Source organism: Rana temporaria, chromosome 3 (genome assembly GCF_905171775.1).
Source record: "Rana temporaria chromosome 3, aRanTem1.1, whole genome shotgun sequence".
Classification (NCBI taxonomy): domain Eukaryota; kingdom Metazoa; phylum Chordata; class Amphibia; order Anura; family Ranidae; genus Rana; species Rana temporaria.
This window is the reverse complement of record NC_053491.1, coordinates 368,347,613-368,365,587: the sequence shown is the minus strand read 5'-3', so window position 1 is coordinate 368,365,587 and position 17,975 is coordinate 368,347,613. Positions and strand designations below refer to the sequence as shown.

Below are 17,975 nucleotides of genomic sequence, written 5' to 3'. Positions count from 1 at the left end.
ACATATAGATTTTTTTTTTTTATTGTATGTATATGGCGATACATCGTGCGCTCATGTGGAGATTAGATTTCTCCTTATTTGACCCACCTATCTACTGATGAAGGTCAATGAGAGGCCGATACGCGTTTAGAAGGGAGGAGTCGTATCTGTGATGTGTGGCGTAGCCAGGGAGTATAGATCTGCGGTGGATGAGCTGGTGATTTGATACATGCTGCTGTTTTTATTGTTATTTCTTGTAAGTGTAACTTTTTTAATAAATTCAAAAGCAGAGATCACTATGGTACTTGTGTTTTTTGTTTCATGTCCTTAACCCCTGGATACATAAGTGGAATTCATTATTAAAAAGCGGATGGAGGAAGGTGGTGTTTGGAGACAATTTAAACGTTGATTACCCACACAGAGGTGCAGTCTGGAGACTGTAGGCATCGCTACCATTGGTAAAGTGGATTCATCGTGGTGGACACGGGGAGTGATCTGTTTATGAGTTTTATACTCATCCTTGAGGTGAGCAGGCATTTTAGCAGGTGGTGGTGTGCACTGAACATTGGATTCATTTAAATAGGATTTTTTCACAGCGGTGACAGCTTTGGAAACCTACACATGAACTGTTTTTTTATAATTCATTTTCTTTTTTCATAAAGTGTTGTATGGAATGTATAATCATTTGTTTACATAGGATTTATAGATACGCAGCGCTGCACTATTTTCACAAAATTAATACTTTTAACATAAAAATAAAATTATATTTTCAATAATTAAAGTGGTAGGTCCTCCAAATAAAAGTGCATATGTGCTCAAAAGTAAATAACTGGTGTCGTGTGCCACACTCCCCTCTTGTGACCCCACTCACCAGAGTTCATAGACCACCAGCTTTGCGGTCTGGGGTCAATAGAGCTGTGATCAGATCCAATATAAGCCGGATGAGAAAAATGCAGGGGCCTCTTCCAAAGTTGTTCTGGGACTTTTCAGAGTCAGCGACCAAGCTCACAGGATGGGGAGAAAAAGAAAGGACTCATAATGGATTACTGTAAAAATGTGAAGAATCGCGCATCTCAGGCCTCACTTACACAAAGGCTGAATCAACAGGCATCAGCACAACAACGAAACGCTGCTGATCGGATTGCGTTCCACGAAGGGCAATAATGACGTCAACGGTTTGACGAAACTGGAAGTGCATCAACCTACAGGGCGTTATCAAAGACGTAATTTCCGCCCTCCTTGGAACGCACGCCGATCAGCGGCGTTTTCTGGTTGTACTGATGCCTGTTGATTCAGCCTTTGTGTAAGCGACGCCTGAGATGCACTATTCTTCACATTTTTACAGTAATTCATTATGAATCCTTTCTTTTTCTCCCCATCCTCTGAGCTTGGTCGCTGACTCTGAAAAGTCCCAGAACAACTTTGGAAGAGGCTGCTGCATTTTTCCTATCCGGCTTATATTAGATTTGATTTATTATCACAGCTCTATTGACCCCAGACTTCAAAGCTGGTGGTCTATGAACTCTGGTAAATGGGGTCACAAGTGGAGAGTGTGGCACATGGCACCAGTTATTTCCTTTTGAGAACATATGCACTTTTATTTGGAGCACCTACCACTTTAATTATTGAAAATATATTTTTATTATTATGTTGAAAGTATTACTGCAGGGTTATACCAATTGATCCCTGTTTTACCACTTGGTTTATAGTTATCCTATAAGCACTGTATATACATCATCTTCTACTTTGTGAGGTTCGGTACCTTTGTAACAGCTGCTATTAAGTCTTCGGTGAAAGGTTTATACACTTATTTTCCTAACATATTTCATGTAGAGTTATCCTGCTAGCGCTGTTTGTTTATATATAGTTTGCAGATTGAAGACAGTGTCAAGGATTTCTCTAGTATCTATCAAACACAGAAATATCAGTTCTGGGTGAACTAATCCTAACCAGTTCAGCTCTCACACTCATACACCCCTATACAGCAGAGAATGTTTTATATTTCTGCTATGGGCCTGTTAATTAAAAAAAAAACATTACTCAGGATAGTAAAGTAATACATATATGCTTTTCTTTTTTTGCCAGGTCGCTTTAACTGACATCAGGCAAATAATGGAAGCTCATCCTTTTAACGTGCAGGTGAATGAAAGTTACAAAATCAATGATTTTTTTTTTCTCCATCTTATGTCTGAACAATATTTCTAAACAATGTTACTTTGTATCTTTCCGTCTCCCCTCAAATTTTTTTTAGTTAACACTGTTTCTAAGGCCCCTTTCACACCCACAGACCGATCAAGTCAGCCTGTCAGTTTTTCAGGCAGACCCAAACGGCCATTCATAGCTCTCTATGGAGCGACGGATATCAGCGAACATGTGTCTGCTGACACAAGCCAGCATCTGATCTGATCCTGTCCTCTAAAAACAGACGGATCGGATAACAGTTAGCCCGTTTCCATCCGACCACCCCATAAGAACAGCGGGCTGTGTCCGTGTTTACTCTGCATAGCAAAACAGATACATACCTGTCATCCGCCTGCTCAGCAGGAATCAGCGGTGAGATCCCCTGCTGAGCAGGCAGATCCCACTTGTTGTAGTTCACCCCCATCAGAAAGTGGCCTATGGCAGGCCATACTCGCCTCAAATCTTGACCAGTTCAGCAGGAACAAGCTAAAATTTGAACCATTTTTTGGCAACCTGTGGCTGCAGGAAAGAAATTTGCTCCTTTTATGGCCGGCATAAAGTGGTTGTGACCTTTAACCACTTGCTTACTGGGCACAAATACACCCTTCCTGCCCAGGCGAAATTTCAGCTTCCGGCACCGCGTCGCTTTAACTGACAATTGCTCGGTCGTGCGACGTGGCTCCCAAACAAAATTGACGTCCTTTTTTTCCCACAAATAGAGCTTTGATCACCTCTGCGGTTATTATCTTTTGTGCTAAACAAAAAAAGAGCTACAATTTCCCAATTTAAAAAAAAAATCAGTTTATGCCGATACGTATTCTTCTACATATTTTTGGTTAAAAAAAAAAATTTGTATAGTGACTGATTTGCGCAAAAGTTTTGGGCCTACAAAATAGGGGAAATAATTATGAATTTATTTTTACTAGTAATGGCGGCGATCTGCGATTTTTATTGGGACTGCAACATTATGGCGGACACATTTGACACATTTTTGGGACCATTCACATTTATACAGTGATCAGTGCTATAAATATGCACTGATTACTGTATAAATGTGACTGGCAGGGAAGGGGTTAAATGTGTACCCTGGGAGTGATTCTTACTGTGGGGGAAGGGGACTGGCTGGGGGATGTGACCGATCTGTGTCCCTATGTACAAGGGACACATCATCGGTCTCCTCTCCCCGACAGGACGTGGATCTCTGTGTTTACACACAGAGATCCACGGCCCTGTTTAGTTACTGGGCAATCGCGGGTGCCCTGCGGCCATCGCACCCGCCGGGCACATGCATCGTGTTCCCAGTAACGTGGCGGGGGTGCACCCCTAGTGCCTGTGAAAGACGGGGACATAATATGACGTCCTGTCGGAACAATAGATCTATCGGGCCGCTGTCAATTAATGGCGGCCGGTAGTATAGTGGTTAAAGAGAAAAAAAATCTCCTGTCCCTTTAAGGCATTATATATAGCACAGTGCTTTTGCAGTGTCATTTGAACTTTGCAATGTTGTACAATACCTGGTTGATCCTGCCTGTTCTTTTGTATACTGACCTCGCTAATCATGGCTGCTGATCAATGATAGAGTGGTCAGATTATGTCATCCTGCTCTCCCCTCAGCATCTCCCCCACTCCTCCTCCCTCCCTTTCCGGAGTCTGCATGTGAACTGTGAAGTCGATCTCCTCCTCTCCTGCCTTGAGTAATGCTATTCTCTTCAGCTGCTCCAGTCCTTGCAAAGAAACATCTATAAATTACTTCGATCCTCTCTGTTTTAGTCTCAGCCCCTTCTGGTGTAGTCTCTTAGATGGGGAGGGGAAGCAGAGGGAGGACACATGACTGCACAGCCGAACTGTGCAAATAAGGTATGTAGCATTACAATTTAAGAAAACACACACTGTACTAAACATGGACCTAAAGCAGAGAGGCTCAAAGTAATTAATAGATGTGACTTTACAACCACTTTAAGGTCTGTTTTTTTGACACCAGCTGGCTTAAAAACTTCAGTAAGCAGTATTTGCATTACAAAAAATCTGGTCTTTTTAGAGTGCATAGACTTAAACACATCACTGAAATATGGAGGTTGGAATTCTTTCTTGTCACTGTGCAACTTCTATCCACTTTACAGGTTACTTACTACAGAAGAACTTGACACCACATGAAGATTGTCGGAAACGATTTAAGTCATTAAAAAGATCGACCTTCACCACAACACTGATCTCCCCCCGAATTCCTGCACCGATGAAGGAAAGAAAACATCATTAAACAAGGACTTTGGTTATCTACTGCTTGAGCATTACTACAGTAAAAGGACTACAGTAAAATAAGAACATGCACAGGTTCAGTGTGCTCTCCCACCCAATAAAAAGCAATCTTCCCACCCCTAGACAGTGCCCTCCAGTAGTAGCTAGGAACATCTGGCTATAGAGCCGACATCTCCCCCCACTGTAATATACACATCTCCCCCCACCAACTATAGTACCCCCTCGGTGCAGACACCCCCCTCCTCTCAGTACAAGAGACCACCACCTCCTCTCAGGGCAAGAGACTCAGGCCAAGAGACCCCCCCCCTCCTCTCAGGGCAAGAGACTCAGGCCAATAGACCCCCCCTCCTCTCAGGGCAAGAGATCCCCCCCTCCTTTCAGAGCAAGAGACCCCCCCCCTCCTCTCAGGGCAAGAGACCCCCCCTCCTCCTCTCAGGGCAAGAGACCCCCCCTCCTCCTCTCAGGGCAAGAGACCCCCCCCTCCTCCTCTCAGGGCAAGAGATCCCCCCCTCCTTTCAGAGCAAGAGACCCCCCCCTCCTCTCAGGGCAAGAGACCCCCCCTCCTCCTCTCAGGGCAAGAGACCCCCCCTCCTCCTCTCAGGGCAAGAGACCCCCCCCTCCTCCTCTCAGGGCAAGAGACCCCCCCCCCTCTAAGGGCAAGAGACCCCCCCTCCTCTCAGGGCAAGAGACCCCCCCCCCCTCATCTAAGGGCAAGAGACCACCCCTCCTCTCAGGGCAAGAGACCCCCCCCTCCTCTCAGGGCAAGAGACTCAGGGCAAGAGACCCCCCCTCCTCTCAGGGCAAGAGACCCCCCCTCCTCTCAGGGCAAGAGACCCCCCCCCTCGGGCAGTACAGACACTCCCAGCGTGTGTCCCACGAGTGCGGGCTCCTCCTCTGTGGGGGTAAACAGAGGAGGGCCGCTGCTGGGTGTACCAAGATGGCCTTTCCTAATGTTATTCCTGCGGCTCCGGAGCTAGGCCGAAGCCGCGGCCTTTCCTAGCGTTATGGCCGCGGCTCCGGAGGTAGGCCGAAACCGCGGCCTTAACGTTAGGAAAGGCCGCGGCTTCGGCCTAGCTCTGGAGCCGCGGCCATAACATTAGGAAAGGCCGCGGCTTCGGCCTAGCTCCGGAGCCGCGGCAATCCGCGGATCACAGTGCGTTCCGATGGGGGTGACCCGTTCGGATCACAGATCAACTGTGATCCGTTGCACCCCTAGCATCGAGTGGCAATACCTCTGGGCTAGACTGACCAAGTTTGGGTTTGGAGATGTATTCCTTTCCTGGGTACAACTACTTTATAGCTCCCCCTCAGCAGTAATTAAAGAAGCAGGTTGTGTGTCTGCTCCTTTTTTACTACACTGGGGAATTCGACAGGGCTGCCCTCTGGCCCCTTTACTCTTTGCAGTTGCCATAGAACCCATGACTGCCCTGATTCGCTCCAGCCCTTTAATAACCTGCTTTAAATACGGCCAGATACATGAAAAACATATTAAGCGTATTAAAGTCAGCAGCTACATTATTTATGACAAAAAAAACACTGAAATGTGTTAGAAGCAGTGTTGAGTAGGAGGATGAGCGCTACTTTCACTTTTGAGTGAAGGTGTTTCTTAAAAATCTCTCACTGGAGACCACCAGTCTAAACAACTGTATGTGCTTGTTTCTCTCAAAATCCTAGAATGTCGAGTCTACAACGGTCTGAGCTGCTACTTTCCTAAAAGCAACAGTTTCAAACCCTTACATTCTGGCTTTCTCCCACATAACTCCACAGAAACTGCACTTCTGCTAAAACTACTCTATATTTATAATTATTAAAACTAACTTTTGATAGAGCTGACTCCCCATTCTGCATCAAAAACTCCACACCTTTGGTCTCCATGTTCCCTAACTTGCCTAACTTCAGTGTCACCCACAATTCTATCTTTTCCTCTCTTCTTCCTATCCGTAGGGGTTCCCCAAGGCTTTTCTTTCTGACCCATTCTATTCTAGATCTACACCTCCTAAGTCTGTATTAGAAGTCATGGGAGGCTATGTCGATAACACCCAAATCCTGCTCTCTACTCCTTAGTTCACCCCCCAGTCTTCTCGAACATCACTAATTTACTAATGGGCAAAACTGTATGGATGTCACACCACTTCCTCAAACTCAATCTTTCTAAAACGGAGCTCATATGTCCCCCCCCTGTGTACCTTACCCAGACTTTTCTATTTAGATCAATAGCACAACCATCAGTCCCTCATCTCACGCCATGGTTATAGGTGTAAGCCTGATATAACTGCCTTCAATTCAATAACATTTCCAAAATGTGCCCCTTCTTAACAGATGATACCACCAAACTACTTCACACCTATGTAATGCCTCACCTCAACTATTGAAATTACTCCTCGCTCGCCTACCTTTACACAGGATATCCCCTCTTCAATCAGGAAAAAGAACAGCGCTGAACAACAGACATAGACAAAATCCTCAGATTTATGTCTGCTGTTCAGCGCTGTTCTTTCCCGATTGCTTACTTTGGTCTATGAGTTTTGCAGCGGCCAAAGCTCCATTCATTCTTTTGGTGATTTACTTGGAGTTTTGTCTATGCGCCTGAACATTTGTTTTTTAGTATCCCCTCTTCAGTCTATCATGAATGCTGCTGCCAGATTCATACACTTTACCAACCGTCTAGTGTCCTCTACCCTCTCTGCCAATCCCTTCTCTGGCTTCTGCTCAACCAAAGAAATAAAATTAAAAATATTTTTTGATTTTCCCAAAAACTCCCTTGTCACCTCTTTCAAAGCTTGAATCCAAGAAATTCCTCTCTAGGGCCTATCCCATCACCTGGAACTCCCTAAACCAGGGGTGTCCAACCTATTGACCTTCCTAAGCCCCATTGAAAGAAGAGGAATTGTCTTGGGCCACACATAAAATACACTGACAATAAGGATAGCTGATGAGCAGAAAAAGTCGGTGCAGCCTTTTTTCCATCTATGGCTTGCTAGCTTCGAAACATGTCGCATGTGTGTGATGTCATTGCCGGGTGCCGTGCTGTGATGCTCCTCTAGTCTCACTCTGAATACACGGCCGTGTTTACTTTTCAATCTACAGAGACAGAGTGCACACCAAAGCCACAGCGCGGCTTTCCATAACCACTGACTCTTGTCACTCTCCACTACACTTTTTACCTGGAACCCATATTCTTATCAGATGGACTTTTCCTGATAGATATGCCCAAGCCTGGATCACTAAAGAAAACCACGCTGTGCTCCCACTCCATCCTGCACGGATCTGATGTGGTGCTAGCTTTACAGGACTTGCAGTCCCACTTTCATTTCTTCAGCCCAGCAACCGGATTTGAATGCAACTTACCTGTTCTCCATGTGAGTGGATGTTGTTTATTAAATTATTCTTATGATACATACTCAGAGGCGCCCCTCTTCTTGTTTTTTCTTATTTAAAAACAACAAACTATCTCTTCTTACCATGTATGGTGTCATAAATGGGAAACCATCCAGAGATGACGGTGGCAGCCTCAGTGTATAGCAAAGGGTCAATGTCAATGTAGACTTTTCCAATGGCATCATTGGCACTGTATGTATCGTGGTCCAGGACTGTGATCTGAAGAGGCTCATCCTGTAAGTCCTCATCATCTACCTGCACATAAACAGATAGACAAGGTGTTAATGCTTCCCTATTTCCCTGTGGAATAAGAACTGCTTGTCTAGTAAAGCAAAACTTACCTCAAATTTGAACCATTCTGAGTTCCACTGAGGATTGAGGGATTTGGGGTACACGTCTGTTTTAAATGTGGTGTTGGCAAACTTTACCTGTGAAAATTCAACATGAAATAACAAGTAGTAATTGCAGTGCAGACACATACTAAATACTGAAATTAGAGAGATCCATCCATCTGTAGGGCCAATGAACCATATATACTCGTATAATATACATACACACACACACACACACACACACACAAGTGAAACGTGAAAAATTTGAATATCGTGCAAAAGTTCATTTACTTCACTAATGCAACTTAAAATTGTGAAACTAAAATATGAGAGAGACTAATTAGATGCAAAGCAAGATAGTTCAAGCCATGATTTGTCATAATTGTGACGATTATGGCTTACAGCTCATGAAAACCCCAAATCCACCATCTCAGAAAATTAGAATATTGTGAAAAGGTGCAATATTCAAGGCTCAAAGTGTCCCACTCTAATCAGCTAATTAAGCCATAACACGATATTCAAATTTTTCGAGTTTCACCTGTATATCACCTATCCAAAATGTCAAGAGACACGTCCAGTCATCTTTTGGTTTTGGGGAGTCAAACTATCTAACAGTTTCACATACACATTAGAGCTGCACGATTAATTGTCAAGAATCGATATCACAATTTTTTTTCCCCCTTGCGATCATGACAAAGTATTTCCTGATGTTTTTATGCAGAGAATTCTCTCTGCTCTGCTGAAGCCACAGCCCTCAAAAGAAAGAAAGAAAAAATCCGGGCAGTCTGCCAAGTATCACAACATTCTTTAGCAGTGGAAGTCTAAACATTGTAACAATTTGTCCTTTACATCAAAGGAATACCGGTGTGTAAATGAGGAAAGTTTAACCACTAAACCTTTTTCTGACGTTTGTTGGTTTCAAGGTAAAATCATTTTTTTTGCTAGAAAATTACTTAGAACCCCCCAAACCTATTTATACATATATTTTTTTTTAGTAGAGACTAAAATGGTGGTTGTTGCAATATTTTTTGTCATACTGCATTTGTGCAGTGGTATTTCAAATGCAATTTTTTTGAAAAAAATGAATTATGAATTAAAAAAAAAAAAAAAAAACAGTAAAGTTAGCCCAATTTTTTTTGTATAATGTGAAAGATTTTACGCCGCGAGAATCTCGATTCTCATTTTGGCCAAAATCGTGCAGCTCTACTCTGACCTCTCCTTCACCCTCCACATCCAATCCTTCTGTATTATCCTCCACATCTCCAGAATTCGACCCTTCCTGACTAATGACATCACAAAGCAACTTATTCACTTCTTGATTATTTCCCGCCTTGACTGCTGCAACTTTCTCCTTAATGGCCTACCCCTACGCAGGCTATCCCCCCTTCAGTCTATTATGAATTCTGCTGCTAGACTAATACACCTCACTAACTGATCCGTGACTGCTGCTTCTCTCTGCCAATTCCTTCACTGGCTTCCCCTACTCCACCGTATAAAATTCAAAATGCTAACAACATCATACAAGGCCATTCAAAGCATCGCCCCCATCTACATCACCAACCTCATCTGCAGATATCACCCAAATTGTCCCCTCCGCTCCTCCCAGGACCTCCTGCTCTCTAGCGCCCTTGTTCAACACTCCCATGCTCGCCTTCAGGACTTCTTCAGAGCCTCTCCCATCCTCTGGAACTCCCTGCCCCGGTATGTCCAATCAGCCCCTAACCTCTCCACCTTTAGGAGATCCCTGAAAACTCATTTATTCAGGGAAGCCTATTCAACAACCACCCCTATCAAATCCTTCTCCTCAGCAATTACCTTTTGTACCACCACCCCCTCCCTTTAGAATGTAAGCTCTGGGAGCATGGCCCTCCTGTACCTTCTGTATTGAACTGTACTGTAATTGTGCTGTCCCCCCTCTACATTGTAAAGCGCTGCGTAAACTGTTGGCGCTATACAAATAGTGCATAATAATAATAATAATTAGTGTAGTAGGTGCTGCACATTTAATTTACTAGATTGCGCTCGACAGCACCGCTGTATACCTAGATAATTTGGGTGACCTTTTTATAATATTTAATGTACTTAAAGCAGCAGCATCTATTCAACTGATTTTAACTTTTTCACTAATTTTCTCTGTGGCGCCAAGGTAGAATATTGGGTAAGGGATCACAATTATTTGGAGATTATTATTTATAGAGAGGCAACTCCAATCCTCATGTTGATTGGTGGTTCCAAATAATAAACTACTAATTACGAACTAGTAAGAAACAGACACAAAAGATACACACAACATCTTTCCAAATACTGTAACTGTTCCGTTTATTCAGGATTCAGGCTTTTTATACACATGCTTACGTAGGTATCATAATAATATTACCATTGTACTTTTATGGTAACAAGTAGCATTACCAGGCTCATTTCTAATCAGGACTTGAAAGAATGCAAATGTAATCAAAACATTATTAGTGCAGTGTGCAATGCATAGGCAAAGCATACAAAATAGAATACAGCTTTATTCAGAATTTACCATTTCTTTTACAGTAGGATTACAACACACAGCATTTTTGTGGACTGAATGGTGTCAGCCCTGCCCAGTTTTCTATCGCTAAACTTATCAATCCATCCCACTGTCTTCATCTACAGAGCATACTAAGAGAACTAGGAGGGCTAAATAGTCTCTTTGAGATAACACAGGACAGCTCTGAATTTCTAAAAAATTATTTCAGACATATAAAATGGATTATAACAGAACCCTTTCAATGGTATACTTGATAGCCCTAAAGGGAGCAAATAAGATAATTTCATTGCTAGAGTTTACATAAAAGGGGTTGTAAAGGAAAAAATTGTTTTTCATAATAAGCATCCTTTACCTGCAGACATTCCTCTTTTCACTTCCTCATTGTCAGTTTTTGCTCAAAAGTTGCTCTATTTCTTCAATGTTATGTTCACTTCCTGCTTGTCTGATTGTAACTCACCACCGTGACGGGAGGCTTTACTGCGGTGGTCAGTAACGTGCTCACCCCCTCCTGGGAACTACATCTGTGCGGCAGGACGCTCTCTACATGTTAGAGACTTCAAGGAGGTGTGAATTACTGGGTGTGCCGCAATGCATACTGGGAAATGCAGTTCTTACATGAATGAGCACCGCAAATCAGGAACTGAATAAGAGAACATAAACTAGAACGCCGGAGGTGACATAGATGAAGGAATTTAATAGGTATTTACTAGTTTTTTAACAGAATCATTACAAATGTTCTGTCTGTCTACCTTGCAGACCTTAATTTTAGGCAAAAAATGTTTTTCCTATACAACTCCTTTAACTCTCAGCTTTTGTGTGCTCCAGCTCCTCCTTTTACATTTTCCATCAAATAAATAACAGAGATGGTCAGGACCCTCCATAGTTGGGTTTATTGAAAAGGATTGACAAAAAAATAATAAATAAACCAAAAAAAGCATTCCCTCTACAGCTCAATTTCTCACCTCCACAAAGGCGTCGGTCAGGTCACTCGCTCTGTCCATCACTGGCAAATGGCGCCCGGCCACAATCTTCACCTTTAGTTTCCCTGGCATTCTTCACACTGGTCCTTCTGGAAGGGATAAATAAATGTCACTAACAAAATATTTGCTTAAAGTGTAAGTCCAGCCTATTCCTAACTAAACTTAAAACTGCTCCCCCAACCCACCCACCCTCTTGTAAACCGTATTCCATCTACCCTGTGCAAGGAAAATTTGTATACTTACCTATTCTAAAAGCAATCCGGTCCGATCACATGATCAGGTGTCAGTAGCGGCTTCAATGTAGAGGAGGGACAGCCGACAACAGATGCCCCACGGTAAGCTTATGAGTGACACCAGCGCCCAGGCACTGCAGCCGTTGTTGGAGATCTCTCGTCTTCATTGAAGCCAGCCTCTGGGGAGATCACATGATCAGACCGCTCTCGGAATAGGTGAATAAACACATCTTCATTTCAAAGATTAGATGGAATATGGTTTAGAAAGGGGTGGGAGCAGGTGAAACCTTAATTAGGAATAGGCTGGACTGCCATTTTAAAGGTCTTTGTCCACGACATACGTTCCACATGAGTGTGAGACACATCTGAAATCATGCAGAATTCGTTGACAGGTGCTTTCCTACAGTTGAACCAGCTTCAAGCAAGTCCTGCATTCTCATAGACCTCCCATAGAACAAGCCTCAGACAGGAAGTCTATGGGACTTCTCAGAAACATAGGCACTAAAAGTTATAAATCAAGACCTAATCCCTGATCTAACTATAAGAAATTTAACGGTCAAGCGGGAATTAGGTTTTTTAAAGGGCGCACCCAGGGCCACACTGCTGCATTCCAAAATTAGCAGCTCTTATTTCTGCTAACAAGTTGGTGAAGCCTAGCTTATCCTGGAGATACTAACTACAACCTCAGTAAAAACAAAATTCTTTAAGCTGTCAGCTGCTTTTAATTTATAGAAAGTATTTCAAAGAAAAGGGATCTAAAAAGATGCACACTGAGCCTGATTGTTCATAGCACAGAAATACCTGGATAACTGGATTAGTAAAAATAGTTGTTACCATACAATGTTATAGACACTTTCTAACACAGTTATAAAGGCGCCATAACTACTTTTGCTTCGTTTCAGATATTACCTTTCTTACACTTTAAAGGTTTTTAATGTGACCATGCATCTCTCCGCCCTTTAGGGGGGGGGGGGGGTCAATGCTACAGGACACTGTGCAGATACAGTGTGTCTGTATTCCATATTCTGTTCAGCCAGATGCAATCTGTGCTTAAAGCGGAGATCCACCCAAAAATGTAAGTTCCACTTTAAAGGGGTTGTAAAGATAAAAGTTTTTTCACCTTAATGCATTCTATGCATTAAGGTGAAATTACGTCCAACTATACCGTCCCCCCTGACCCCTCGAAAGTCCCGCGCTCGGCCCCTACATGCTCTTCCCTGCTCAGCCTGGCCATTGATTGGCTAGAGTGGATGGATTGAAAGCAGCACAGCCATTGGCTGGCGCTGCTGTCAATCACATCCAATGATGCGGCGTGCCGAGGGGCGGGGCCGAGTGATACAGTGAGCGGCTATGGCTCAAGGACTCATCACCATGCGAGCTCTCGCATGACTGTGGTGAGTTCTTGCGGGGAGGACCAGAGACAGCCGCCGAGGGACCCCAGAAGACATGGATCGAGGCCACTCTGTGCAAAACGAGCTGCACAGTGGAGGTAAGTATAACATGTTTGTTATTTTAAAAAAAAATTTTTTTTTATTTACAACCCTTTTAACCCTCCTGGCGGTATTCCAGAGTGTGGCTCAGGGTTAAATATCAGTACCATTAGCGGTAACTTGTAAATAGAGTTGAGCGGACACCTGGATGTTCGGGTTCGGACCCGAACTTTAAAAAAAAAAGTTCGGGTTCGGGAACCCAAACCCCGAACCCCATTGAAGTCAATGGGACACGGACTTTTAGATGTGTCAAAAGTGTCCAACCTGTCACAATGTAGCTAAAAATCGCAGATCACCGCCATTACAAGTAAAAAAGAAAAAAAAATGGCCATAAATGTTTCCCATAGTTTGTAGACACTATAAATTTTGCGCAAACCAATCAATATACGCTTAATAATTGATTATTACCAAAAATATGTAGAAAAATATATATCAGCCTAAAAACTGAGGAATTTTTTTATTTTTTAAATCGGCATATTTACTACAGCAAAAAGTAAAAGATAGTGGGCCAGATTCAGGTAGAATCGGCTTACTCTGCGGCAGCGTAACGTATTACATTTACGTTACACCGTCGCAAGTTTTACGGGCAAGTGATTGATTCACAAAGCACTTGCCTGTAAAGTTGCGGCGGCGTAGCGTAAATCCGCCCGGCGCAAGCCCGCCTAATTCAAATGGGGCGGGGACCATTTAAATTAGGCGCGTTCCCGCGCGGAAAGGAACTGCGCATGGTCCGTCGCTAAAATTTCCCGACGTGCATTGCGCTAAATGACGTCGCAAGGACGTCATTGGATTTGACGTTAACGTAAATGGCGTCCAGCGCCATTCACAGACGACTTATGCAAACAATGTGAAATTTCAAATTTCGATGCGGGAACGACGGCCATACTTAACATTGGCTAGACCACCTAGAGGGCAGGTTTATCTTTACGCCGCGTATCTCTACGGAAACTACGTAAATTTACAGCGACGGGCAAAGCGTACGTTCGTGAATCGGCGTAACTAGTCATTTGCATATTCTACGCCGACCGCAATGGAATTGCCACCTAGCGGCCGGCCTAGAATTGCAGCCTAAGATCTGACGGTGTAAGTCTCTTACACCTGTCGGATCTTAGGGAGATCTATGCGTAACCTGATTCTATGAATCAGGAGCATAGATACGACAGTCGTATCTCAGAGATACGGCGGCATATCAGGAGATACGCTGTCGTATCTCTTTTATGAATCTGGCCCAGTGTTTTTTTTTCCAAAATTGTCACTCTTCTTTTATTTATAGCGCAAACAATAAAAACCGTAGAAGTGATCAAATACCACCAAAAGGAAGCTCTATTTGTGGGGAAAAGAGGATGTCAATGTTTGGGTACATCACACGACCGCGCAATTTTCAGTTAAAGCGACGCAGTGGCGCATCGCTAAAAAAATGTCCCGTCATTGAGCAGCCAAATCTTCCAGGGCTGAAGTGGTCAACCAACTTAGCCCAGAGCCTCTTCTTTTACACGTGTAGTTTACAAGTTAAAATCATTTATTTTTGCTGGAAAATTACTTGGAACCCCCAAACATTATATATATTTTTTTCTAACACCGAGAGAATAAAATGTCATTGCAATAATTTCTGTTACACCGTATTTGCATAGCGATCTTACAAGCAGGCCTTTTTTTGGAAAAAAAATACACTTTTTTGAATAAAAAAAAAGACAACACTAAAGTTGTTAAAAAATGTTTTATATTGTAAAAAGAAAATGTTATGCCAAGTAAATTGACACCCAAAATGTCACGCTTCAAAATTGCACCCCGCTCATGGAATGGTGACACTGTTTTTTTAAACAAAATTTAATTTGGGTCACTTTTATTCATATTACAAGGAATGTAAACACCCCTTGTAATAGATACAAAAATAAAGAATAAGTCACTTAAAAAAAAAAAAACTCCTTTAGGAGCTATGGGCGGAAGTGACGTTTGACGTTGCTTCCACCCTCCCATGCCATGGAGTCGAGCAGGGGCCATCTTTCCCTCATTTGGCAGCCAGACATCCACAGGAGAGGACACGATCATCTCCACCGCTACCAGTGGGTCTGATAATCGGAGACGACTGGAACGCGGCAGTAGGGTGGTGTATAAGTCTCCTGCCGCCGATAAAACCGATCTTGTGGCGAATCTGCCGCGGAGACCACTTTTATCTTAACGGGAAACGCATAGCGTTCCCGGAAAAACTGAGGTTATGGCAGCTAGCTGCTGCCATAGCCCCGGTATTTAGCTCCAAAGTACTGACGTACGGGTACGTCGTTTTGGGTGAAGTGGTTATCCCTGATAATTGGTTGCAACATGTTGGGAGGGAGCTATTCATTGTGACATAATTTCCGCCTTCATCATGGAACCATGTTTAATTCATGCATTTGTATTTTTAATTAAAGTGCGCACTTGCAAGTGTTTTTATTTTTATTACTGCAATAAAAATTACCGCATTAAGGCTTTTTATTTTGTTTTATCGTGATGGCCAAAATGCATTTGAAGGATTAAAAAGTATAGAAGATCAAAAGCTGGAAAGAAGGGACTTGGAAAGCTGCCTGAAAGGACAGCATAAATCTAAGCAACTGTGGCCCCACTAAAGCCCCATACACACCATCAGATTATCTGCAGATTTTTTTCTGCAGATTTACCAAAACCATCTAATAGGAGGTCAAACCTTAAGAGTTTCAATTTGTATGCAATCAGGCAGGCCCTTGTACTACATGGTTTTGGTAAATCTGAAGACAAAAATCTGCAGATAATCTGATGGTGTGTATGGGGCTTTACAGTTATGGAAAAAAGTATTTGATCCCCTGCTGATTTTGTACCTTTGCTGACAAAGAAATAATCAGTCTATAATTTTAAAGCGGGAGTTCACCCGAAAAAATTTTTTTAACATTAGATTGATGCTCATTTTGTCAAGGAGAATCGTGTAGTTTTTTTAAAAACGAAGCAGTACTTACCGTTTTAGAGAGCGATCTTCTCTGCCGCTTCGGGGTATGGGATGCGGGACTGGGCGTTCCTATTTGATTGACAGGCTTCCGACGGTCGCATACATCGCGTCACGAGTAGCCGAAAGAAGCTGAACGTCGGTGCGGCTCTATACGGCGCCTGTGCACCGACGTTCGGCTACTTTTGGAAAATCGTGAAGCGATGTATGCGACCGTCGGAAGCCTGTCAATCAAATAGGAATGCCCAGTCCCGCAGCCCATACCCGGAAGCGGCGGAGAAGATCGCTCTCTTGTATTATTTTTTAACATGGTGTGGGTGGATTTCTGCCAGTCACAGGCTGGATTATGCTGCTCCAGCCTTTGTCTTATAAGAAGAGGGAGGTGAAGCCCCATTAATCTACATGTAATATCCCGCCCCCATTGTGTTTAGCTGGTTAGTAGGCATGGAGGAGGAGGAGGGAGTGTGCTGTTATTTACCACCGTGTATATGCCCACATGTGTGACTCTATAGTCACATGGGCTGCTCAGATGTGACAGAGAGGAGGAAATGCTCAGCATTCACAATTAAGCAGAGTTGTCCCCACAGCTGCAAAATCCCTACCTGAATTGGGGGGCGTGAAGAGAAGGTGGCGATAGAAAGCAGCATGATCAACCGTTTTTTTTTTGCAGAATACAGAAAACGAATCTCCTAGTGACTGAGTATGACCAGCAGGTAATACTCCATTTATTTATAGTTTTTTGTGTGTGGTGTGTGTTTAGAGGGCAATGGAGGTCTGGTGAGTGCAAAATTTGAGTGTGAGCACGGTATTTGTGTTTTGGGTAGGAGGTGCGGTGCGTAGTCCACCATGCATGGTTTGCTGCTGCATATATTAAGTTTTGGATGAAGAAGCACTGGAATTTTTAAAGACATATTTGTGGTTATATACTTCAATTTTAGCTGCCTCGGCGGGGACAGGGAGGGGGTGGAATGAGCACCGTCAGATCACATACAGTAAGAATCTCCTGTTAACTTGGTGGTCTCTGTAATAGGAAGTCCTGTCTCCTGGGCCACTGTCCCCTCCAAGGCTGCAAATCAGCATCAATCAGGCTGCACTGAAGGCAAAGGGTGAGGCTGCTGCATTGATGGCAAGGGTGAGGCTGCATCAATGGCACTTGTGGGGCTGCAGATAGGCATTGATCAGGCTGCATAGAACCCCCAAACATTATATATATTTTTTATCCTAACACCCTAGAGAATAAAATGGCGATCGTTGCAATATTTTCTGTCACGCCGTATTTGCGCAGCGGTCTTACAAGCGCACTTTTTTGGGAAAAAATTACACTTTTTTTAATTAAAAAAATAAGACAACAGTAAAGTTATCCCCATTTTATTTAATATTATGAAAGATAATGTTACGCCGAGTAAATTGATACCCAACATGTCACGCTTCAAAATTTCGTCCGCTCGTGGAATGCCGACAAACTTTTACCCTTTAAAATCTTCATAGGCGACGTTTAAAAAAATCTACAGGTTGCATGTTTTGAGTTAAAGAGGAGGTCTAGGGCTAGAATTATTGCTCTTGCTCTACCAATCGCGGCGATACCTCACGTGTGGTTTGAACACAGTTTACATATGCGGGCGCTGCTCACGTAGGTGTTCGCTTCTGCGCGCAAGCTCGCCGGGACGGGGTGCGT

General features: G+C 43.3%; 1 protein-coding gene across 1 annotated transcript in view; it reads right to left on the bottom strand.

Annotated features, from left to right (window-relative positions):
* The window catches only part of C2CD5 (C2 calcium dependent domain containing 5), a 151,900-nt gene that overhangs the window by 130,706 nt on the left and 3,219 nt on the right, over positions 1-17,975 (bottom strand). The window contains 4 exon segments of the mRNA XM_040345428.1: positions 4,290-4,385; positions 7,878-8,049; positions 8,136-8,222; positions 11,607-11,713. Coding sequence (XP_040201362.1) covers positions 4,290-4,385; positions 7,878-8,049; positions 8,136-8,222; positions 11,607-11,696 — 445 coding nt within the window. The 5' untranslated portion in view covers positions 11,697-11,713.